Source organism: Oryctolagus cuniculus, chromosome 12, assembly GCF_051225735.1.
Source record: "Oryctolagus cuniculus isolate XC-2025 breed Fujian yellow rabbit chromosome 12, ASM5122573v1, whole genome shotgun sequence".
NCBI lineage: Eukaryota > Metazoa > Chordata > Mammalia > Lagomorpha > Leporidae > Oryctolagus > Oryctolagus cuniculus.
Window position 1 is genome coordinate 52348162 of NC_142878.1, and position 24326 is coordinate 52372487.

At 42.3% G+C, this 24326-nt stretch overlaps 1 protein-coding gene across 1 annotated transcript; it reads right to left on the reverse strand.

Annotated features, from left to right (window-relative positions):
• Positions 1 to 17203: 17203 nt before the first annotated feature.
• Positions 17204 to 18524, reverse strand: LOC100342317 (olfactory receptor 6E1). The gene has a single exon (XM_002717897.5). The coding sequence runs from the start codon at positions 18447 to 18449 to the stop codon at positions 17382 to 17384; it is 1068 nt and encodes a 355-aa protein (XP_002717943.5). The 5' UTR covers positions 18450 to 18524; the 3' UTR covers positions 17204 to 17381.
• Between the last annotated feature and the right edge of the window lie 5802 nt (positions 18525 to 24326).

Here is a 24326-nt window from a genome sequence, read left to right on the forward strand (position 1 = left end):
TTTTTTTTTTTTTCTTTAACTTTGGAACTAAAAGTTTACTTAGTTGTGCCTCAGAGGCACAGGCACTTCTAATGAAGTTTAGTTGTTTCAATGAAGGACACATTTTAAACTATTCATCCTACTTTTGTTGAGTTGTTCTTGTGTGCAGAGGCTGCTCTTAATGCAGACATACAGAAGCAGAATCCCGTGAAGAAGACAGGCATTAAAAAATCAACACACAATTAATTACCAGTGTTCCCAGCAATCTAACGAAGAGCTCCTAGGAGGTTCTAACCTAGACTGAAGGATGAGAGGCTTGGTCTTCTTGGGCTGCTGTCATTAAATCTTTGATGATGGCTGTAACAGGGTAGATTTATTTTTCAGTTTTGGAGGCTTCTAAGTCCCAATATCAAGGTGTCCACCTCCTGGTTAGCAGAAGACCAACTTTTTGGTGTTGGAGAGACCGGGTTTTGGTCTGTTCCTCTTCTTTTTTCCCTCAGAAACCTTTTATTGAAGGAATACAAACTTCATACATTTCATAATTTCAACTTTAGGAACATGGTGATTCTTCCCTCTGTACCCATCTTCCCACCCACTCTCCCACCCCTCTTCCTCCTCTGTCTCCTATTCCCTTTCTTAGTTTTTACTCAGATGTATTTTCAATTAACTTTTTACACATATGATTAACTCTAAGTTAAGTAAATGGTTCAACAAATAGTGTAAAAAAAAAACTGTTCCTCAACAGTCGAGACAGGGCTATTCAAAGTCATAGCTTCTCAAACTGTCAATTTCTCTTTTTTTAAAGATTGATTTATTTATTTGAAAGTCAAAGTTACGCAGAGAGGAGAGGCAGAGCGAGAGCGAGAGCGAGAGCGAGAGAGATTTCTTCCATCCACTGGTTTACTCCCCAGTTGGCTGCAACAGCTGGAGCTGCACTCATCCGAAGCCAGGAGCCAGGAGCTTCTTCTGGGTCTCCCACGTGGGTGCAGGGGCCCAAGGACTTGGGCCATCTTCTACTGTGTTCTCAGGCCATAGCAGAGAGCTGGATTGGAAGTGGAGCAGCCCAGTCTCGAACTGGCACACATATGGGATGCTGGCACTTTAGGCCAGGGCGTTAACCCACTGCGCCACAGCGCCAGCCCCTCAAACTGTCAATTTCACTTCTATAGATTACCTTTTAGGTGCTCTATTATCATAGATCAGGGAGAACGTAAGGTATTTGTCTTTTTGGGACTGGCTTATTTTACTAAGTATGGTGTTTTCCAGTTTCGTCCATTTTGTTGCAGATGACCAGATTTTTTTTTAACCACTGTGTAATATTCCATGGTGTACATATTCTGTTATTTCTTTATACAGTCTTCAGTTGATGGGCATTTGGGTTGATTCCATGTCTTTCCTATTGTGAATTGAGCTGCAACAAACATGGAGGTACACATAGCTCTTTCATATGCTGATTTCATTTCCCTTGGGTAGATTCCCAGGAGTGGGATGGCTGGGTCATATGGTAGATCTATGTTCAGATCTCTGAGTTATCTACATACTGTCTTCCATAGTGGTTTTACCAGTTTACCTTTCCACCAAGAGTGGATTAGGGTAGGCTTTCCCCACATCCTCACCAGCATTTGTTGTTTGTTGATTTCTGTATGAAAGCCATTCTAATGGGGGTGAAGTAAAACTTCATTATGGTTTTGATTTGCATTTCCCTGATGGCTAGTGATCCTGAACATTTTTTATTTTCTTCTCTTCTCTTTGCTTTGCCTTTTTTTTTTTTTTTGTGAGATGGGTTACCCACATTTATTAAAGTCTTAAGGCACACTATTCCTCAGCCTAAGCACTATCTTTAATGATAATAGCTAATCATTCCAATTCTCTTAGTAACTTTCTTTCTTTCTTTTTTTTCTTGACAGGCAGAGTGGACAGTGAGAGAGAGAGACAGAGAGAAAGGTCTTCCTTTTGTTGTTGGTTCACCCTCCAATGGCCGCCACGGCCGGCGCGCTGCAGCTGGCACACCGCGCTGATCTGAAAGCAGGAGCCAGGTGCTTCTCCTGGTCTCCCATGGGGTGCAGGGCCCAAGGACTTGGGCCATCCTCCACTGCACTCCTGGGCCACAGCATAGAGCTGGCCTGGAAGAGGGGCAATAGGGACAGAATCCGGCGCCTCGACTGGGACTAGAACCCGGTGTGTCGGTGCCACAAGGCGGAGGATTAGCCTAGTGAGCTGCAACGCTGGCCTCCATAAACTTTTTATAAAAATCCCTTTGGGATCTCTAGTCACTTTTTGCTCCTCTTTCTTTCTTTCTTTTTTTTTTTTAAAGGTTTTTTTTTTAATGAATACAAATTTCGTATGTACAGCTTTTAGGAATATACTGTTTCTTCCCCCCATTCGCGCCCTCCCTCCCCCACTCTCATTCCACCTCCTACTCTCTTTCCCATTCAATTTTTCATTAAGATTCATTTTTAATTCACCTTATATACAGAAGACCAAGTCTATATTAAGTAGAGATTTCCACTGTTTGCACCCACATAGACACACAAAGTATAAAATAATATTTGAAGACAGGTTTTATTGTTAATTCTCATAGTACACCTCATTAAGGACAGAGGTCCAACATGAGGAGTAAGTGCACAGTGATTTCTGTTGTTGATTTAACAATTAACACTTATTTTTGACATCAGTGACCACCCGAGGCTCTTTTTTTTTTTTAAGATTTATTTATTTTATTTGAAAGTCAGAGTTACACAGAGAGAGGAGAGGGAGGGAGGGAGAGAGAGAAAGAGAGGTCTTCCATCCATTGGTTCACTCCCCAGCTGGCCGCAACGGCTGGAGCTGCACCTATCCAGAGCCAGGAGCCAGGAGCTTCCTCCTGGTCTCCCACGTGGGTTCAGGGACCCAAGGACTTGGGCCATCCTCCACTGCTTTCCCAGGCCATAGCAGAATCGGAAGTGGAGCAGCCGGGTCTTGAACCGGTGCCCATATGGAATGCTGGCGCTTCAGGCCAGGGTGTTAACCCGCTGAGCCACAGCACTGGCCCCAACACCCGGGGCTCTTGACATGAGCTGCCAAGGCTATTTAATCCTTTTGCATCTACAAACTCTGTTGGTGTTTAGATAGGGCCATATGCAAAGTGGAAGTTCTCTCCTCCCTTCAGAGAAAAATACATCCTTCTTTGATAGCCCCTTCTTTCCACTGGGGTCTCACTCACAGTGATCCTTATTGTAGGTTATTTTTTGCTGCAGTGTCTTGGCTTTCCATGCCTGAGATGCTCTCCTGGACTTTTCAACCAGATCTGAATGCCGTAAGGACTGATTCTGAGGTCAGAATCTGAGCATTTTTTCATGTGTCTGTTGGCCATTTGGATTTCCTTTTGAAAAATGCCTGTTTAGGTACTTTGCCCATTTCTTAACTGAGTATTTGTTTTGTTGTTGTTGAGTTTCTTGATCTCTTTATATATTTTGGTTATTAATCTTTTATCAGTTGAATATTTTGCAAATAATTTCTCCCATTCTATTGGTTGCCTCTTCACTTTCCTGAGTGTTTCTTTTGTAGTACAGAAGCTTCTCAAATTTTTTTTTTGACAGGCAGAGTGGACAGTGAGAGAGAGAGACAGAGAGAAAGGTCTTCCTTTTGCCATTGGTTCACCCTCCAATGGCCACCGGGGCCAGCGCGCTGCGGCCGGCGCACCACGCTGATCTGATGGCAGGAGCCAGGTGCTTCTCCTGGTCTCCCATGGGGTGCAGGGCCCAAGGACTTGTGCCATTCTCCACTGCACTCCCTGGCCACAGCATAGAACTGGCCTGGAAGAGGGGCAACCGGGACAGAATCTGGCGCCTCGACCAGGACTAGAACCTGGTGTGCCGGTGCCGCAAGGTGGAGGATTAGCCTATTGAGCCGCGGCGCCGGCTGAAGCTTCTCAATTTGATGTAATCTCATTTTTTTAAAAAAGATTTTTATTTATTTATTTGAGAGGTAGAGTTATAGACAATGAGAGAGAGAGAGAGAGAGAGAGAGAGAGAGAGAGAGAGACATAGAGAAAGGTCTTCCATCCACTGGTTCACTCCCCAAATGGCTGTCATGGCCGGATCTGAGCCAATCTGCAGCCAGGAGCCAGGAGCTTCTTTCAGGTCTCCCACATGGGTGCAGAGGCCCAGGCACTTGGGCCATCTTCTACTGTTTTCCCAGGCCATAGCAGAGAGCTGGATTGGAAGAGGATAGCCAGGACTATGGGATGCCAGCACTGTAGGTGGAGAATTAACCCACTGGGCCACAGCACCAGCCCTAGTGTAATCCCATTTGTTAATTTTGGCTTTGATTGCTTGTGCCTCTGGAATCTTTTCCAAGAAATCTTTGCCTATGCCAATGTCTTGCAGGGTTTCCCCAATGTTCTCTAATAATTTGATGGTGTTGGATCATAGACTTAGTTCTTAAATCCATTTGGAGTGGATTTTTGTGTAAGGTGTAAGGTAGAGGTCTTGCTTCATACTTCTGCATGTGAAATCCAGTTTTCCCAGCACCATCTGTTGAAGAGATTGTCCTTGCTCCAGGGATTGATTTTAGCTCCTTTGTCAAAGATAAGTTGATTGTAGATGTGTGAATTGATTACTGGAATTTCTATTCTTTTCCAGTGGTCTATTCATCTATTTTTGTTCCACTACCAGGTTCTTTTGATTATAATGCCTAGTAGTATCTTGAAATCTGTTCTTGTGATGCCTCCAGCTTAGATTTTGTTGTATAAGATTGCTTCAGTTATCTGAGGTCTCCAGTGTTTCCATATGAATTTCAGCATCATTTTTCAATATCTGAGAAGAATGTCCTTGATATTTTGATTGGTATCACATGAATCTGTAAATTGCGTGGCCAGTGCTGCAGTCTAGTGGGTAAAGCTGCTGCCTACAGTGGCAGCATCCCATATGTGTGCCAGTTCGAGACTGGGCTGCTCCACTTCCAATCCAGCTCTCTGCTATGGCCTGGGAAAGCAGTAGAAGATGGCCCAAGTCCTTGGGCTCCTGTACCCATGTGGGAGACCCGGAAGAAGCTCCTGGCTTCTGACTTCTGATTGGCACTGCTCAGGCTGTTGTGTTCATCTGGGGAGTGAAAAAGCGGATGGAAGAGCTCTCTCTCTCTCTGCCTCTCCTTCTCTCTCTGTGTAACTCTGACTTTCAAATAAATAAATACATCTTAAAAAAAAAGAAAGGAAATCACTAGCTACCAAATAAATTATTAAAAAAAGAATCTGTAAATTGCTTTTGAAAGTGTGGACATTCGGATGATAATGATTCTTCCAATCCATGAACTTGGATGATTTTCCATTTTTTTGGTATCTTCTTCTATTTTGTTATTTAATTTTATAATTATCATAATAGAGATCTTTGACATTCTTAGCTAAATTTTTTACAAGGTACTTGATTTTTTTTTTTAGCTATTGTGAATGGGATTGATCTTAGAAGTTCTTTCTGAGCTATGGCATTGTCTGTGTATACAAAGGCTGTTGCTTTTTGTGTGTTGATTTTGTATCATGCCACTTTACCAAACTCTTCTATGAGTCCCAGTAGTCTCTTAGTGGAGTCTTTTGGATCCCCTATATATGGAATCATGTCATCTGTAAATAGGGATAGTTTGACTTCTTCCTTCCCAATTTGTATTCCTTTGATTTCTTTTTCTTGCCTACTGGATCTGGCTAAAATTTCCAGGACTATATTGAATAGCAGTGGTGAGAGTGAGCATGCTTATCTGGTTCCAGATCTCAGTGAGAATGCAACTTATCCCTATGAGCTGGCCATGAGATTGTCATAAATTGCCTTGATTGTGTTGAGGAATGTTCCTCTGTTCCCAATTTGCTTAAAGTTTTATCATGAAAGAGTGTTGTATTTTGTCAAATGCTTTCTCTGTGTATTTTGAGATGATCATATGATATTTATTCTTCAGTTTATTAATGCTTGAAGTTTTCATCATGAAAGGATGTTAGATTTTATCAAGTGCTTTCTCTGCATCTAATTGAGATAATCATATGGTTTTTGTTCTTCAGTTTGTTAATGTGATGGATCACATTGATTGATTAGAAAATGTTGAACTACCCCTGCATACCAGGAATAAATCCCACTTTGGGTGAATGATCTTTCTGATGTGTTATTGGATTTGATTGGTTAGTATTTTTTTGAGGATTTTTGCATCCATGTTTATGAGGGAAATTGGTCTGTGGTTCTCTTTCTCTGTTGTATCTTTTTCAGGTTTAGAAATGAAGGTGATGTTGGCTTCATAGAAAGAATTTGGGAGGATTCCCTCCCTTCCGATGATTTTGAATGGCTTGAGAAAAATTGGAGTTAGTTCTTCTTTAAATATCTGGTAGAATTCAACGGTGAAGCCATCCACTCCTGAAGCTGGCACAGCTGTTATGTATATCCAAAATGGCACCTGCTCTATCAGCTTGTTACAGGACACTGTTGTAAAGTGTCCTGTAACAAGGAGAGAGAAATGTGTCTGTCCTTTTTTTTTCTCCTCTAGTTTGGCAGGTGTACTATCCTCCATGGGGCTCCAAGCTGGGTTCTCTCTAGGCTCTTTCTGCAGCTTTAGCACCAGTGGCTTGGGCTTTCTGGGGTCTGGTCTCACTTCACTTTCCAATGCTGGTTCATAGGTTCTCGGCTGCTGGAGTCCTGAGTTGTGGGCACCCATGCCCTTCACGTTAGTCCACTATGTCCCTCTAATTTGCGTGGAGTTTCCTCTACCTTTTGCTCCCTAACTGTTCCCTGAGACTGCACTCTTTCCACTTTTTAAAAACTATCTTCTCCTGGACTAGAGCAGTAAGCTTCCTCCTTACTTTGCCATCTTGGAACTCTCCCTAAATATTTCTATTGTTTACTTTGGATTTCCTTTGTACTTTTACTGGGAAATTTTCCGCCTTTACCTTCTTTTGTAGTGATGATTATGTTTCTGTGTGTAGCACATCCTTAAGCATCTTTTGTAAAGCTGGGCAGGTGGTGACAAATTCTTTCAATTTCTGTTTGTTATGGAAAGTCTTTATTTCACCTTCATTTATAAATGAGAGCTTTGCAGGGTATAGTATTCTGGGTTGACAGTTTTTTTTCTCTTAAAACTTGGCATACATCTTGTCATCTCTTCTAGTTCTTCTCTCTCTCTCTCTTTTTTAAATTTAATCACAGCAGAGTTTTGTTCTGCTCTATTGGCATAGTCTCTTGCTCACCTCCTCTCCTCAAAGGAGACCAGTACCTGGGTGCTCCACCCCAGGTTGTACAATATTCATCTGCGTTATCCCAAGAACCACACAAAGAGTCTGTGCAGCCCTTGGTGTAAGCACGAATCCTGTAGCAATGACTCTCACTAGGGGATCAGGAAGCCCCAAATATGTAGAGCCTCTTACCTTGATTGCCCAAAATCTCAGTCACACCTTGTGCCTTCCCAGGTAGCTGCCACGAGCGTCTCGAGGAGTCTGGCCAGCAGACTCAACCCAGGGCCCGCGACGACGGTTTCTCGGGCAAGAAAAGAACGAACGGTGCTTATCGGTCTTCAGTAGACTTTTTATTAGAGAAAGTAGATGTGACAGAGGTAGAAAGGAAGGAGGAAAGGAGAGGAGAGAGAGAGAGAGCTTCCTCCTCACACCTGCGGCTTATATACAAAATGTGACCAATCAGAAGCAAGCTAGAGTCCATGCATCAGGCACACCAATCCAGTCTCTGTTCACGTGAAGGGCACGCGTCCTTCGGCCAATCAGGTGAGGTGTCACGCATCAGGCAGGCAGGCAGACTCACTGCAGGGGTCCTGGCACCATCTTGTTGTTTACCGTGACCTTGATCCCTCTGCCTCCGGAGAGCCCCGCCTGTTGGAAAGCCCCTGGTCAAAACTGAAACTAAAAACCTCCGCCTAGCAATGCCGCCGCAGACTATTCCCCAGCAGGTAGCCACAATGTTTTCACAGTCCCAGGACACAAGACTCTCACAGTTATAAGAACCCAGCCCCCTGTCAATTCTCCCAGCCAGACTCAGATGTCTCTGCTGGGCTGGTTGTTGGGCATGTAGACATGAGCTGGAGCAGCTGTTACGTATTCCAAAATGGCGCCCGCCCTTTCAGCTTGTTACAGGATGCTGATGCAGGGTGTTCCAGGAGAGAAAAGTGTGCCCTTTACTTTCCCTCTAGGTTAGCAGGTACACTCCCCCACAGGGCTCGAAGCGGGACCCATGCCAGGTTCTTCCTGCAGCTTTATCACCCATGGCTTGGGCTGCTATAGTCTGGTCTTACCTCTCACTCCAGAGTTAGTGCTGAGGCTTTCAGCTGCTGGGTCCTGAGTTGTATTTGTCCACACCCTCCGTGTAGGTCCACAGTGTCCCTATAACTTGTGTGAGGTTTCCTCTGCCATTTTCTCCCTAACTCTGCCCTGCGACTGTACTCTCTCCATGTTTTTAAAAACTATCTTCCCCTAGACTAGAGTGGTAAGCTCTCTCCCTATTCTGCCATCTTGGATCCACTGACTTGAAGGATCAGTTGTAATCTTGGAGGTGGGAATATGGAAAAGCTTGAGTTAATCTATCATTCACTCAACATAGACTTATTGAGCATGTAGTATGTGCTATGCATTGTAGGATATGCTGAGTGTGTTGTAAGTGAATTGTAAATGAGTTGTAAGTTGCAAATTCTAAGTGAAATAGTCATAGTTGTCTGTCTCCAAGGAGTTTACTCTACATTGGCAGAGTCATGGTAAGAGGACCTTAGGTCAAGCTCCATTTTGATCATTGGGCCATTCAAGCTAAAAATACTCTGCAATCCTACATTTTTTATTTGCTCACAAAACTGTGTCCTAGATTGGATAAAAACTATAGGCATTCAATACAAAATGAGTTGATGTAACTTGACTACAGTAAGTGGCCTGATTTTAATAGTCAATGATGTGTTTTAAAAGGCAAATGAATAACTTTTAGATGTATGTTTAAAAAGGATCAGTGAATTGGTTTGACCTGGATGACCCTCCCCTGAGTGCCTGACTATTTTTGATGCAGCAGGTTGCTAGGGTAGATATCCCAGCCCCTATTCAGTTATCTCATGTGAACTACTTATGTAGTCAGCTTTCTCCTGACAAGAGTCATGACTAGCCAGTGACCTATATAAGAAGGAGGCTCAATTAATTGGACATCTGATTATAAGGAGTGAACATGACACACAAGGATTGCAACCACTGGGGTCTACTTTTAGAAATTATAGTTATCCTCTGACTAGGCCAGAAAGGTCTGACTTATGAGTTCTCTGGTTCTCTGACTGTGGTTGCCTATACAGTGTACACTTGTTGGTTGTGATAAGAAATGGAAACCTCAACACTGTGTGCCTAAAGATTCTTCCTTGTCATATCATAAGAGGGCTGGGTAGCACATGAGATGCCATCATGGTTATGCCTTTATTGTGTGGATTTTGGATTCTGGGTAAAGCGTCTTCATCAGTCACGAAAAGAGCCTCAGTTACTATCCTTTGGAAAATCAGTTGTTTGTTCTTACTAATATTGAGGGAGAAAAATAAGCATGAATAAGTAATAACAAGACATGATGACAACTATGAAGGAAGAGAACCGAGTGCTTTAGGAGAGAAAACCTGGTGAGGCCTGACTTAGGTAGATAGCCAGGAATGATCTCCCTGAGGAAGGGTTATTTCAGCTGAGTTTTGAAACAGAGAGGGGTTATACAGGCTGGGAGACTTCCAAACAAAGAGAACATAAGTCAAGGCCTTGAAATGAACAAAGAGCTTGTATTTTTGAGGAACAGCAAGAAGGCCAGTGAATCAGTGCCAGCGACATGAGATTTGGCTGGAAAGGTGATCTGTGTTCAAAACATGCAGACATAAGACTGTGCCTGGTAACAAGGGTGGATTTCATTCATCCTAGTGCAACTGGAAGCTACCAGAAGGTCATAAGCAGAGAAGTGACAGAATCTTTTTTATAGTGGAGGTAGGGAGAGGAAAATGGAGCAGCCAAGAACAGGAAATCAGATTAAGGGGTCATTTTTAGGGTCCAGGGGGGAGAAATGACACAGGAAAACTTTAATTTTGAAGAAGTGATAAAAGGTTTAGAGAATAAGTGGGAGAAAGGCTTTTGGCCTAGAGGTTAAGGTATCCACATCCCACAGTGCAGTGCCTGAGTTTGATTCCCCACTCTAGGTCCCCACAGCTTCCTGCTAATGCAAACCCTGGGAAGATGTGGTGATGGCTCAGTATTGGGTCACTGTCACCCATGTGGAAGTCCTGGAGTGAGTTCCTGGCTGTTGGCTTTGGTCTACCATCCATCCATCGTGGGCATTTGGAGGGTGAATCAGAAAGTGAAAGTTCCCATTGTAGGTCCTTTCTCCCTCTCTATTTTTCCCAGAATGAAAAAAGAAAAGGGAAAGAAAAGAAAAACCTTAAAAAATAGGGGGAGGTGTTTAGCCTAGAGGTTAAGATTCCTTACCAGAGTGCCTGGATTCGATTCCCCTCTCCAGCTCCTGATTCTGGCTTCTTGCTAATGCAACCCTCAGGAGGCAGCAGTCTGGCTCAAGTGACTGGGTTCCTGCCAGCCATGTAGGAGACCTGAATTGAGTTCTGGCTCCAGGCTTTTGCTTCATCCCAACCCTGACCACTGTGGGCATTGGGGTAGTAAACCAGTGTGGGAGTTCTCTGTCTTCCTGTCTCACTGAAATAAAATTTTTTTTTGACAGGCAGAGTGGACAGTGAGAGAGAGACAGACAGACAGAGAGAAAGGTCTTCCTTTGCCGTTGGTTCACCCTCCAATGGCCGCCGCGGCTGGCGCGCTGCAGCCAGCGCACTGCACTGATCCAATGGCAGGAGCCAGGTGCTTCTCCTGGTCTCCCATGGGGTGCAGGGCCCAAGCACTTGGGCCATCCTCCACTGCACTCCCTGGCCACAGCAGAGAGCTGGCCTGGAAGAGGGGCAACCGGGACAGAATCTGGTGCCCCTACCGGGACTAGAACCCAGTGTGCCGGCGCTGCAAGGTGGAGGATTAGCCTATTGAGCCGCGGCACCGGCCTGAAATAAAATTTTAAAATCAGAAAAAGAGTGTAAAGAAAGATAGATTGAGGGCACGACCACAGGACCTGTGGCCAGAGGATATGACTGTGAGAATGACTGGAGCTGACCTGGCAGGCTGAGTAGACAGGGGATCCCTGAGAAGGAAGTAGTTGGTGGTCTAGGTAGTCTGTCTTCAGGTAGCAAAGTTTTTGGCTGGACCCTGGGGAAACTGGGGACTGGAGTGTCAGAAACAGACTAGAAACTACAGCTGCAAAAGATGGAAGAATAGATGGGCTCTCAGAATCAGGATGGATGCCTAATTCCCACAACCAGGTTATTTGCACAACTTCATTTATGTCCGAAGCCTCTGAATGTCCACTCAGAGTTGCACACTGGGCCTAGGCTACCTGCATTTTGTCTGCCTTGTCCTTGCAATTACCTTATTGTATAATAGATCACTTCAACTTCTTCCGTTTTACCTAACAGAGTTTGTATCCTTTGACCAACATCTTTGCCCACCCCCACACCAAATACCCAGTCCCTGATAACCACCATTTATACTCTGCCTCTATAAGGTCAGCTTTTTAAGATCCATATATGCATGAGATCACGTGATATTTGTTTTTCTGTCCTTGGATTATTTTACTTAGCATAATGTCCTCCAAGTTCATCCAGGTTGACACAGATGACAGCAGATGACAGGAGGTTTTTTTTTTTTTTTTTTTTTTTGTGATTGAATAATATTCCATTGTGGATATATAACACATTTGTTTATCCATGCATTTAATGATGGATACTTAGATTGATTCCATATCTTTGTGATTGTAAATGATGTGGCTGTAAGCATAGGAATACAGATATCTGTCTTAGTTCATTTCCTTGAACTGAATCATGGTACCTTTGAATTTTCTTAAACTCTTAAACCTTGAGCTCAGTTTATATCCTTTATGATTCACATATAAACTCACTGAGAATATTATTTTCTACTTCCTGGATTTGGAATGTAGAGAATTCCTTATCCAAATGGTTAGTGACAAGCCTGCAAATATTAACTTCACAATTTTTATCTCAGCTTAATGAGTCTCCTTTTTGGATAGCCATCTTTGCTAGAAGTTAATCAAAGAGAGTGAGAGATAGACAATTGGACAACACTTCCAATGCCATTAGAAACTGTTGTGAAGAGTTCCTTGTCCCAGTCAGCATAGGTGTCCCATGTTTGATGTTCCCACAACTATTAGGTGTTTAACCCTGTCATCTCCAAGCCCTCTCCTGCCTACTTTGTCTCTGAGATACCAACATTTTTCCAGTGACCTAGACTCAGTACCTGGGATCTTCTTCAATTCTGTTTTCTTTCTACCTCTAATCATTTTATTCCTTCAGTACACAGCTACATCAGTTTCTGGCTGTGCAACATCTCTTACATAATTTTCCTTGTTTCATTGCTGTGGGTGCTACCAAGTTTGTATACATTACCTCTTGACTGAAGTATTCCCATTATCTTTAATTTTTTATTTTGAAAATTTCGGGCATATACAGAAGCAGATGGCATAATAAATCTGTTTATCAATAGCTTTGACAATAATCAAGTCTTGGTAATTCTTTCTTTTTAAAGATTTATTTTATTTATTTGAAAGAGTTACAGAAAGAGGTAGAAGTACACACAGAGAGAGGGGTCTTCCATCCTCTGGTTTATTCCCCAAATAACCACAATGGCTGGAACTGAACCAATCCAAAGCCAGGAGTCAGGAGCTTCTTCTAGGTCTTCCATGTTGGGTGTAGGTGCTAAAGCACTTGGGCCATCCCCTGCTGCTTTCCCAGGCACATTAGCAGGGAGCTGAATCAGAAGTGGAACAGCCAGGATGCAAACCAGCGTGCATATGGGATGCTGGCACTACAGGCCAGGGCTTTAACCCACTGTGCCACAGTGCCGGCCCCTCCTGGCGATTCTTATTTCACTTAGATCACTACCTACTGTCTTCCCTTGCTATTGTGAAGCAAATCCCAGATGTCACATTATTTCACCTGTAAATATTTCAATAAGTTCTAAATTAACAGTATTATTTAAAATACAAACACACAATTCCTTTATTGCTTTGAAAAATCAAAAGTACTTCATCAATCATTAGGTGGGTTAATTGTTATTTTAATCTGGATCACCTTGACTATCAGTATAATTAGTCATCATTTTATTTGTTAGTCCTTTGGATTTGCTTTTCTGTGTAATGTCTATGCCTATCCTTAGTTCATTGATTTGTGGGGTTATTTTTCTTTGTATATTATGATTAGCAACCTTTTAATTGTAACATATATTCTCCACTGTGCCCCTTCCTTTATGCCCCTTTAAACCTATTCTTATAGTAATTTCTCCCTGGACCCTTGGATGAGATCTAGGATAGATACAGTGACATTTCTGGCCATTCAAAGTGATTAAAAAAGTCCTCCATTCACTATCAGTCCAAAGAATAGTTATTAAACTGTCCAATTCTATGTAATTGTTAAAATTTTGATTGTAATTTAAAGGTAAAACCTAATCTAACCTCCATCTGAGGCTTGTTTTAGTCAGGTAATCTTCAGAGAGAAAGAATATTTGGTGTTGGCTCCATCTCTTAATTTTTTTGTAAACTCACCTCTTCCTTATCTATGGCTTCCAGCTCCTCTGAGGTCATGTAGATGGAACAGGGGTGGCAAATAGGAGATGGAGAACCAAGAGGAAATGGAAGGTGGCAGGGACAAAGATGGCAGTGGTGGTATGGCAAGATGCGGTAGGGTTCTGTGTATGTTTTGAAGGTATAATTTACAATATTTTCTGATAGATTGGTTGTAGGGTGTGAGGGAGAGAAGAGAGTCAAGGATTACGTAGTTTTGCTTTGTATTAGACTTGGGATCTGTGGTTTTTTTAAATTTTGGTAAAATACATATAACAAAAATTGATCACTTTAACTACTTTAAACTATTCAGTGGCATCAAATACATTCATATTATTGTGTAATTCTCACCACTATCTATCTCCAAATAGTAATGTCTCATTCCCCCTTTGACCTAGCCCCTGGTAATCATTGTTCTACTTTCTGTCTTTACAAATGTGATTATTCTAGGTTCCTCATGTAATTGAAGGTAAATGATATTTGTCTCTTTGTGATGGGCTTATTTTATTTAATATGTCTTCAGGTTGCATCCATGTGCAGTATGTAACAGAATTTCATTCCTATTAAAGTTGAATAATGCTCTGTTGTATGCACACACACATCACATTTTGTTCATCCATGGATCTGTAGATTATTCCTCCCCTCCACCGTTGACTGTTGGTCATAGTTTTTCTATGAACAGGGTGTATAAACATCTGTTCTGCTTTCTGGGGCCAGTGCTGTGACACAGTAGGCTAGATCTCCGCTTGCAGTGCCAGCATTCCATATGGGTACCAGTTCATGTCCTGTCTGCTCAGCTTCTGATCCCGCTCTCTGCTATGGCTTGGGAAAGCAGTGGAAGATGTCCTAAGTGCTGGACCCCTGTCTCCACATGAGAGATCCAGAGGAAGCTCCTGGCTCCTGGCTTTGGATTGGCCCAGCTCTGGCTGTTGTGGCCATTTGGGGAATGAACTGGCGGAAGGTAGACCTCTCTCTCTCTTTCTCTACCTCTCTTCTCTGTGTATCTTTCTCTCTGACTTTCAAATAAATAAATAAATCTAATTTTTTAAAAAAATAATAGCCATCCTGGTGGGTGTCAAGTGGTATCTTACAAGGTTTTGATTTAGATTCCCTAATGACACATCTTACCATGTGCTTATTTGTTATTTGTAGAATTGGGTTGTTTTTTGTTTTTAAAGACCTACTTTCTGAACTTTTTTTTTAAAGATTTTATTTATTTATTTGAGAGGTAGAGCCACAGACAGTGAGAAGGAGAAAGAAACATCCTCCGTCCGCTGGTTCACTCCCCAAATGGCCACATGGCTGGAGCTTTGCTGATCCAAAGCCAGGTGCCTCCTCCCAGTCTCCTACACAGGTGCAGGGGCCAAAGAACTTGGGCCATCTTCCACTGCCTTCCCGGGCCACAGCAGAGAGCTGGACTGGAAGAGGAGCAGCCAGGAAGTAGAACCGGTGCCCATGTGGGGTATCAGCGCTGCAGGCAGAGGATCAACCTATTGCGCCACGGCACTGGCCCCCATTTGTTTTAAAGCTTTCTGAACTATTTTGAGATCTTTCTATAGTAATTTGTCTAATCAAGTGTTCTATCTCTTTATATCAGTTTTTGAAGGTTTTCTTTTATGGAAAATCAACCACTGTCTCATGGTTTTCAGATTTATTTTTGAAGAGTTACACATGGTATTTTTTTTTTTTTACACAGAACAGTTTTTACTTTGAGTTACAGCTTTTTGTGTACTTAATATCTTACCTAGGAGAATACAAATTATTCAAAGGGTAGATTACTACCTCTAAGACCATAATGCATATTTATTTTCTTGAAATAGACATTTGTGTAATAATTATTTTTGAATGCATCATTATGTTAATTAAGTTACTTATTTGATATTTGTTCCCTTACAGATATGACTTTACCTTAATCAATGTGAACATCTGAGGTAGGTGTTTGGCACTGTGGGTAAGTCGCACTTCAGACACCCACATCCCTTATTGGAGTGCCTGGGTTCAAGTTCTGGATCCATTCTCCACTCTAGCTTTTGTACTAAATGTATAGCCTGGGAGGCAGCAGGCTCAAGTAATTGAGACCCTGCTACCCACATAAGAGACCTGTCGGGGTCTCAAGCCCTAGGCTGGCCCCTGACCAGCAGGGGACAGCACAGGCACTCCCCAACAAGGCGAACGGGAAAGGTAAGGTCGACAGGTGATAAACACACCACAAGCACCATGAGTTCTGTCGAAGCAGGAACCGCTTTATTGAGGAAGTGTACAGGCTTATAAAGCTTACGAAGGACATGCGTAGTAGGGGAACCAAGCCAATAAGTGAAAAGGTCACGCAGACACGGGTGAACCACGCACAGGGGCAACTTAAGTAAAGTATAGGGATCATGCACTGTCCATGTGTCCGGAACTAAAGTGGACCTATCCCTGCCGGTGGTCTGATCTTACGTAGCTTAACCGCAGCAGCAGCAGCGGTAGCAGCAGCAGCCGCTGCAGACACGCCCCTTGAACATCCGCCAGGCGCCATATTGTAATGGAGATTTTAGGCCATGCTCAACAGAGACCTAGATTGAGTTACTGACTCCCGACCTTGGCATGGCCCAACCTGAGCTGGGCATTTGGAGAGTGAATTAGTGGATGGAAGATCTCTCTCTGACTGTTTTTCTCTCTATGTCTGTCTCTTTGCCTCTCAAATAAATAAAATAGATAATAAAAAATTTTCCTACTGGAAAAAATCTTGCAAAAGAACGGTAGACATCTTGGTAATACATTCCAATAGGCTAAACATTATCTTTAATAATATTTTGAATTTAAAATCTTCAAAAATGCTTTTGTTGATAATTCAAATGAATTAACAAAGGAGGTAAGGGAAGGCAAGATGAAAATTGGAGTAAAGGAATTAACATTTATTGAGGACGTATTTTGTGCCAATCACTATTGAAGGCACTGCCCATGGAATATCTCCTTTGATTTTTACTTACAGTGCTTCGAAATGGGCAGTGTCATCCTGACTTTACAGATGAGAAAACTGGGCTCAGGAGGAAATAAAACCAGTAGATGGAAGAGACTTTATCAAAAAATGAGGAAATTCTATGAATTTTAATACTTAAAACGCTTAAGTAGCTTATATGCAAAATAAAAAAACAATTGCATTAGTCATTTTTGTGAACTCTTGCTGATTAGTTTCTATGACAAGAATTTACTGGTTAAATTATGATTGTACTAACTTGGGAATGTTCTCTTCTCTGAATGTGTTGGAGAAACAGACACAAAGCCAGTGATGAGTGTGGAAGTACTTACTGAATATATTCATGTAAATGGTCCATGACAATGGACTGATGGTTGAAGCCTCTGGTGAATTAAAGAGTTAGTACTTATTTTCAAAGAGCTTATTTTCTGTTGGAAAGTCAGATAAACAGATGAAATGGGCAAAAATATTTGAATCTGAACATTAATAAAAGTGCCTTGAGGGTCCAGAGAGCTTTTGGGTTTATGCTGAATTTCATAGTGACTGGCACCACAGAAATTTATCACACAGAAACATTTCATAACAGGATTTTCTGGGGCTAGCATTGTAGCACAGCAGGTTAAGCTGCCACCTGTGACACCGTCATCCCATATCTGTGTACTTGTTTGAGATGTGGCTGCTCAATGTACCCAGGAAAGTAGTGGATGATGGCTCAAGACCTTGGGTTGTGTACTCATATGGGAGACCCAGATGGAATTCCAGTCTCCTGAAGATCTCTCAAATTCCCATAGCAGGTCTGGAATATCAGCTCAGCTCTTTGTTCCACAACTTTTTGAGAGGATCTTGCTCACCTGCTCCTGAAACACCTGCTTTACCTGTTTGTTCCTCAGGGTGTAGATGAAGGGATTGAGCACTGGAGTGACCACAGTGTTGAGCAATGCCACCACCTTATTCCAGCCCTCCCCCTGGCCACCTTTGCCTGACCGGATGTACATGAAGATGCAGCTGCCATAGAAGAGAGACACCACAATGATATGGGAGGAGCAGGTTGAAAAGGCTTTCTGCCTCTCCTTGGCTGAGGGGATGTGCAGGATAGTGTGGACGATGTGGCCATAGCAGGTGGCTGTCACACACAGAGTGCCCAGTAAGCATATGATGGCTATCACAAAACCCAGAAGCTCTATCAGAGTTGTGTCTGCACATATGAGTTCCATGAGTGGAAAGTTGTCACAGAAGAAATGATTAATGACATTAGGGCCACAGAACGGTTGGTTAAATATGATGACACTTGGAAGAAGAATGAGAATGAGTCCTGTGATCCATGAGCAGAACACCAGCTGGACACACACCCTTTTGCTCATGATGGTGGTGTACCGCAGGGGGTTACATATGGCCACATACCTGTCAAAGGACATCGCTGCCAGTAGGAAGAACTCTGTGGTGCCCAGGAAGAAATAGAAGAAACTTTGTAGGAGGCAGCCTAGAAAGGAGATGGTCTTGTGTCCTGTGAGGATGTTGGTCAGCGTCTTGGGGAAGATGACGGAGGTGAACCAGATCTCCAGGACAGCAAAGTTGCGGAGGAAGTAGTACATGGGGGTGTGGAGGCAGCTGTGCGTGAGGGTGACGACCACGATGAGGAGGTTCCCGAGCAGGATGAGGAGATATGTGAGGAGGAGCCCCAGGAAGATGAGCAGCTGCAGCTCACAGGCATCTGAGAGCCCCAGCAGGACAATCTCAGTGATTCTGGTGTGGTTCCCCATGGCTCCTGAGACCTGCGCTGGGGATGGCTGATGAAAGGTGTTCAGCATCAGGAGTGGTGATGGTCTAGGGGTCTGAAAATAAGCTGGAGCTGAAAGCAAGAAGAATATGTGTTGCATTTTGGGCTGACCAAGTCTTTTATTTCTGTGAAAATCTTATCTTCTCACCCCTGACTTCTCAAGCTCATTTGCAGAGCCTCTGGAGTTGCCTGTCTAATGGTTAGTATCTGGTAGATCTGTTATAGGAGAAAGTGGTGAGTTCAGGGTGACCTAAGTAAGGTACAACCAAAAATAATTTTCTTACTTCTCTTAACCAAAAAGTTTATTTCTATTTCTCAGTGAATTCCTCCATTGCTACTAATGTAAGCTGCTTTCAGCACCATTTGTTCTTATCCTTACTCCAATATTGGGTCTTCATCCATAAATAGTTCATATTTGAGGGCATTAATGTTGCAGGATTTCCTGAATCTTTGGTGCCTTTGAGTGCTATTTGGGATTGTAAAAAGGAAAGCTATGAGAAAAGCACAACTCTCAAAAATTAAGTAAATAAGAACTACTCCAAGTCATATCTACATACATCAAAATTTCATGGTATATTTTAGTATTATTTTACCAAATAATATTTCCAAGTTTTTCTCTTTTTACATTCTCCCACAAACCCTGGGATCTAGACACAGTAAACTCTCTGATGTTTTGGTTGTTATCCATTTTCATACACTGGTGATATTTCATACAAGGCTACTTTTCAGCTTGTAACCACCAGTCTTTCAAATCCCATTGATGCTTTAAGTGTCTCCTTAATAAATACTGTTTTCTATGAAGCCTTCATCTCTTAGTGAATGAATTTCACATTTTAATTATGTTTTTATAATTATTTTTGTTGACTCAAAAGTTTTTATATTTTCTAAAGAACTTACAAGCAATTTCTCAAAATAATCAGTTTTGATGACCATTTATTGAAACAGGGAATAATACTTCAAATGTCTGAGAAATGGATTTGGTTGGTGATTGACATACAAGAGGTTGGGGACATGTCATGTATGTAGTATTTCCTAGGGGGCAGCATTTAAATAAAACCAGCATGCCAAATAGCTTTGACTTGGTCCAGCTGAAGAGAGTTTGCTTTTCCTCAGGAGAAGGTGGAGGTGCCTTCTCACAACCATTCTCTGAGTGGAGACTCCATCATTGAGGTAGACTGGAGTCTGAGGTAGTTGGTACAGAGAGATCTGCTTGGGTAGAATGCTCTCACCTTCAAAAAAAAAAAAAAAAAAAAAAAACCAAAGCCCCAAATATTTTAAAAAGATCCCTTTTTAAAAGTCAACATCTCGCAATTTGGGACATGCTCAAGCTGACTTGCCCCAAATGGTAGAGTTAGAAACATACCAGGGGATTCCAATTCAATCCCATCAAGGTGGCATGTACCAATGCCATCTCACTAGTCCCAGTGATCAATTTCAGTTCACAATTGATCATAATGAAAGGACTAAGAGTCAAAGGGATCACATAAACAAGTCTAGTGCCTGCTAATACTAACCGATAGAATAAATAAAGGGGAGAGCGATCCAACACGGGAAGCGAGATACACAGCAGACTCATAGAATGGCGGATGTCCTAAACAGCACTCTGGCCTCAGAATCAGCCCTAAAGGCATTCGGATCCGGCTGAAAAGCCCATGAGAGTATTTCAGGCATGGAAAGCCAAGACACTCTGGCAAAAAAAAAAAAAAAAAAAAAAAAAAAAAAAAAAAAAAAAAAAAATCACCTAAATGAAAGATCTCTGTGAGTGAGATCCCAGTGGAAAGAACAGGTCTTCAAAGAAGGAGGTACCTTTCTCTGAAGGGAGGAGAGAACTTCCACTTTGACTATGACCTTGTCTAAATAAGAATCAGTGAACTCAAAAGGCTTTCATAGCCTTGGAAACTCATGACTGGAGCATAGGAAGATTACTGATGCCATAAACAGGAGTGTCAATTTGTAAAGTCAACAACAGGAGTCACTGTGCACTTACTCCTCATGTAGGATCTCTGTCCTTAATGTGCTGTACATTGAGATTTAATGCTATAACGAGTACTCAAACAGTATTTTTCACTTTGTGTTTCTATGTGGGTGCAAACTGTTGAAATCTTTACTTAATGTATGCTAAATTAATCTGTGTATATAGAAAATTGAAAATGAATCTTGATATGAATGGAAGGGGAGAGAGAGCGGGAAAGGGGAAGGTTGTGGGTGGGAGGGAAGTCATGGGCGGGGGAGGGAAGCCAATGTAATCCATAAGCTGTACTTTGGAAATCTATATTCATTAAATAAAAGTTAAAAAAAAGTCAACATCTCTGGAAGTTTCCTTCCATTAGCATTGTTAATGACTACTTTGATTATTGACCAGAGTTATAGCAAGAATTATGTGTCACCCACTCACTGGAGAATTAAATTGGGACCTAGTTTAGGTATTTGGGAGGGTACTTGGAGAAGTGGAAATATCAAGGGATGAAAGTTATGTTAATAGGGAGGAAGAATTGATACATCTTATAAACTTTCCTTTTAAAATTGTTTTTCCTTTTTTTTTTTTTAGCACTTTTTGCACTCTTCAAAGTCATTCTGCCAATTACCATTTTCTCTATCATTTGTTGACAGTTACTAAGAATGAGTTAATCAGCTGAATAGGATTAGTTAATCAGCCTCTAAAGATGTATTGAGGGCTATTTCCCAAGAGTCATTTCCAGACTAAATGTCATCTAAATTCATCAGTGATTTGAGTTCACTGCAGCCTAATCATTTGATTGAAAGGTGAGCCCAGGTGATTAACAAACTTACCTAGTTCTTTCCAGGACAAAAGCAGAACCCAGCATGAACATGAAACCCAGAAACATCAGGAATTAATAGAATGAATAGTACTTAGGCAAAGTACTTGGTGTGACACACTGGGAGAAACATAGGAACAGAGTCTAAAGTGTTGAAGGACCTAATGGGAGTGGGAGGGAGGGAAAAGCTTTGGGTTCATGCTGAGCCAGCAGCTTAGCATGGATAAACCTGCAAAGTCATTGTGACCAGCTCAAGGACAGGGCTGCTAATAGACTTTTTTCTTCTTATGTCAAATCAGAGATCAGCAGCTAGGAGATCTTCCAGCTGCAAAGGGAAGTGGGCCACCTCATGCAGCTCTTCCTTTATCCTAAATACATGATGAGTGAAGGGGGAGACTTACCTGGCAGCTGGAGGATCTGGACATGGCTGCAGCATCCACTTCAAACCATTCACTGTTCTAAGGGTCAGTCATGCACAGCCCAGTGGGAAAGGATGCATTCCCCAGGGGTTTGTCTGCTGCAGCTGGAACTGGGTGTTCTTCTCAACAGTTTTAGTGCTCTTAGAGGGAGAGGAAGACCTTCCCCTTCTAAGGAGAAGCATGAAGGTTTATACCTAGAGTTGGTATTGTCCAGAGCTTTAGGTTATCTAAGGGACCAGTCATATAGAACACAGGGTTGATCAGCATTGTAAATCATATCAGGCAAAGTTGCTCAGTGCAAGCAATTGATTGACTGAATATTGACTTAGCTACTGTTTGTTTCAACAGTGACCCAGATGATGGGGCTAAAAGTACAAATGAGACCAAATGCTGTTCTTTATGTGCCAGACCTGATAACTGGAAAAAAAAGTGTGTGTGTGTGTATGTGTGTGTATCAAGTGCCAGTAAGGGGAAATTTGAGGAAGTCATTGCTGCTCTGCCAGCCCCTGAGGTGCCAGGGCAGAGATTATTCCAAAGGCCCAGGGCCAGGTGTCTAACAGCACGCTGGAGAAGTCTCATTCAGGCCATTCCAAATAGACTATTCACAGGATTGCAGGAGATTCTTAGGTTCCCAGAAGTATTTCTTGAGGTTGCAATATTGTCTGCAGGCTGTGAATATACAGACAGTATACTGTTGGTGTGAGATGTGTATCCTTCATGAATTTGATGGCATTTTCTGAGAATACCTGGTTCTTTCCCAAAGCTTCCAAATGGGCAGCTGCATTCCCTGGGCCACTTAGAGTACAGTGGTTTCCCTGGCCTTTGTCATCATTCAGCTCAAAGTGTCAGAACCCCAGAATGTTTCAAAATCTTCCATTTTCAGCAGATTCGTTCTAGAGTACAGTTATCATTTGGAGCAATCTTTTGTTATCCTCCTCTTGGCCTCATGGGGTGATTCTGTCTGATAAAGACTTCTAAAAAATTCTTACATGGGCCCAGTCTCTGTGAGGTGGTGTTTCTTTTGTGAACCATGGGGCTGTAGGAGACAGACAAATCCTCCTGGAATAAACACACGCCTTTGTGCAGGGAAGACTTGGGTGTAGCTTTATTTCCTTCGGGGCTCTGTTCATCTCTCTAACTTGATGGGCTTGGGACTCCCCAGAGAATTAGTATAATGAGCCTCACTCAGTCTCCAAGTCTCTTTGCTGTTATTTACTACAACTTTGCAAAAAAAGTTTGTTCAGATTTAGAAAAACAATTACTTTTAATTAAAGTAATAAATCCAATTATGCTCCCCCAAATAGGGCTTGCAGATTGTTCTGGGAATCTCAGGAACCATCACAAGTAATGTAAACTTTGGCTCATCCTGTCCTGATCCATGCTCCTTTGAGGCAGAGAGATGGTAGGAGATGGAGACCTGGCAGGAAAGGGACAGAATGAAAGTAAATCAAGAAAGTTGGAATTAAATTTTTTATTTGCTTAAAAATGTAAAAGCATTTGATTAAAAAAGACCTCTGTCCTCAAAGAGTTACAGTATTAGAATTAATGGTAAAACTTGTCCCCAAAGATTCACTTTGTTCTAGTGTGTTATATTATGTGTTGTAAGTTTTAGTTACGTCTAAGTGACCAACTCTATTGCCTGTAGATTTATTATTATCCTTAGGTGTTTCTTTAAAGTTAATTGTCTCAAACATGGAGTCTTAGGTCCATGTCTCCCTGTGATGTTCCTATCCTATGTTTTAGCCTAAGGTCAAAGGAAAAGTACAAAATGGTTAAAGGCCTCAGGGCTACTAATGAGACCACTGTTTCAATGCATCTTATTGTTTGCTATATACCTTTGCCTAAGGGATAATTTCTTCTGCATTCCATTAAACTCAGAATCTGGGAAAGTGAGGATACAGAATTTCCCCAACAAAAGCTCAGGTTTCTAAACAAAAGATAGATTACCTGAGATATATTCTAGTCTCCAGGAAAGTATGCTCTTTCAGTCAAGAGAAAGGAAGCTGTCCTATGTATAGGGTCACTACAGACCAAAAAGCAGCCAAGGGCATTTCTGGGAATGACAGGATTCTGTGGAATTTGGATTCCAAGCTTTTGTATAAAGCTTCAAAAGGCCCTGACACAGACACACTGTGACAGGGGAAATAAAAAAGTTGTTCCAAAGAATTAAGGAGCTTTTAACAGAAGCTCCAACACTGGGCATCTCTGATGGCAGGATTCTGTGGAATATGGATTCCAACCTTTTGTATGAGCTTTAAAAGGTCCTGATACAGACACACTGTGCTGGACAGGGGAGCTACAAAAGGTGATCCAAGAAATTAAAGAGCTTTTAACAGAAGCTCCAACGTTAGGAGTTCCTGAGTGAGCAATTCATAGAAAGATCCTCTTCAGGGGCCCACGATGTGGCGTAGTAGGTAAAGCCGCCACCTGCATTGCAGGCATCCCATATGGGCGCCGGTTCGGGTCCTGGCTGCTCCACTTCCGATCCAGCTCTCCACGGTGGCCTGGGAAGGCAGTGGAGGATGGCTGGGGTCCTTGGGCCCCTGTACTCATATGGGAGACCTGGAAGGAAGCTCCTGGCTCCTGCCTTTGGATCGGCACGGCTCCGGCTGTTGCTGTCAATGGGGAGTGAACCAGTGGATGGAAGACCTTTCTCTTCTCTCTCTGTGTAACTCTTATCAAATAAATAAATATATTAAAAAAAAAAAAAGATCCTCTTCAGATCAGTTGCAGCTTAAATGGAAAGGACCTTACCAGGTGCTACTGAGCACGACTACCTCA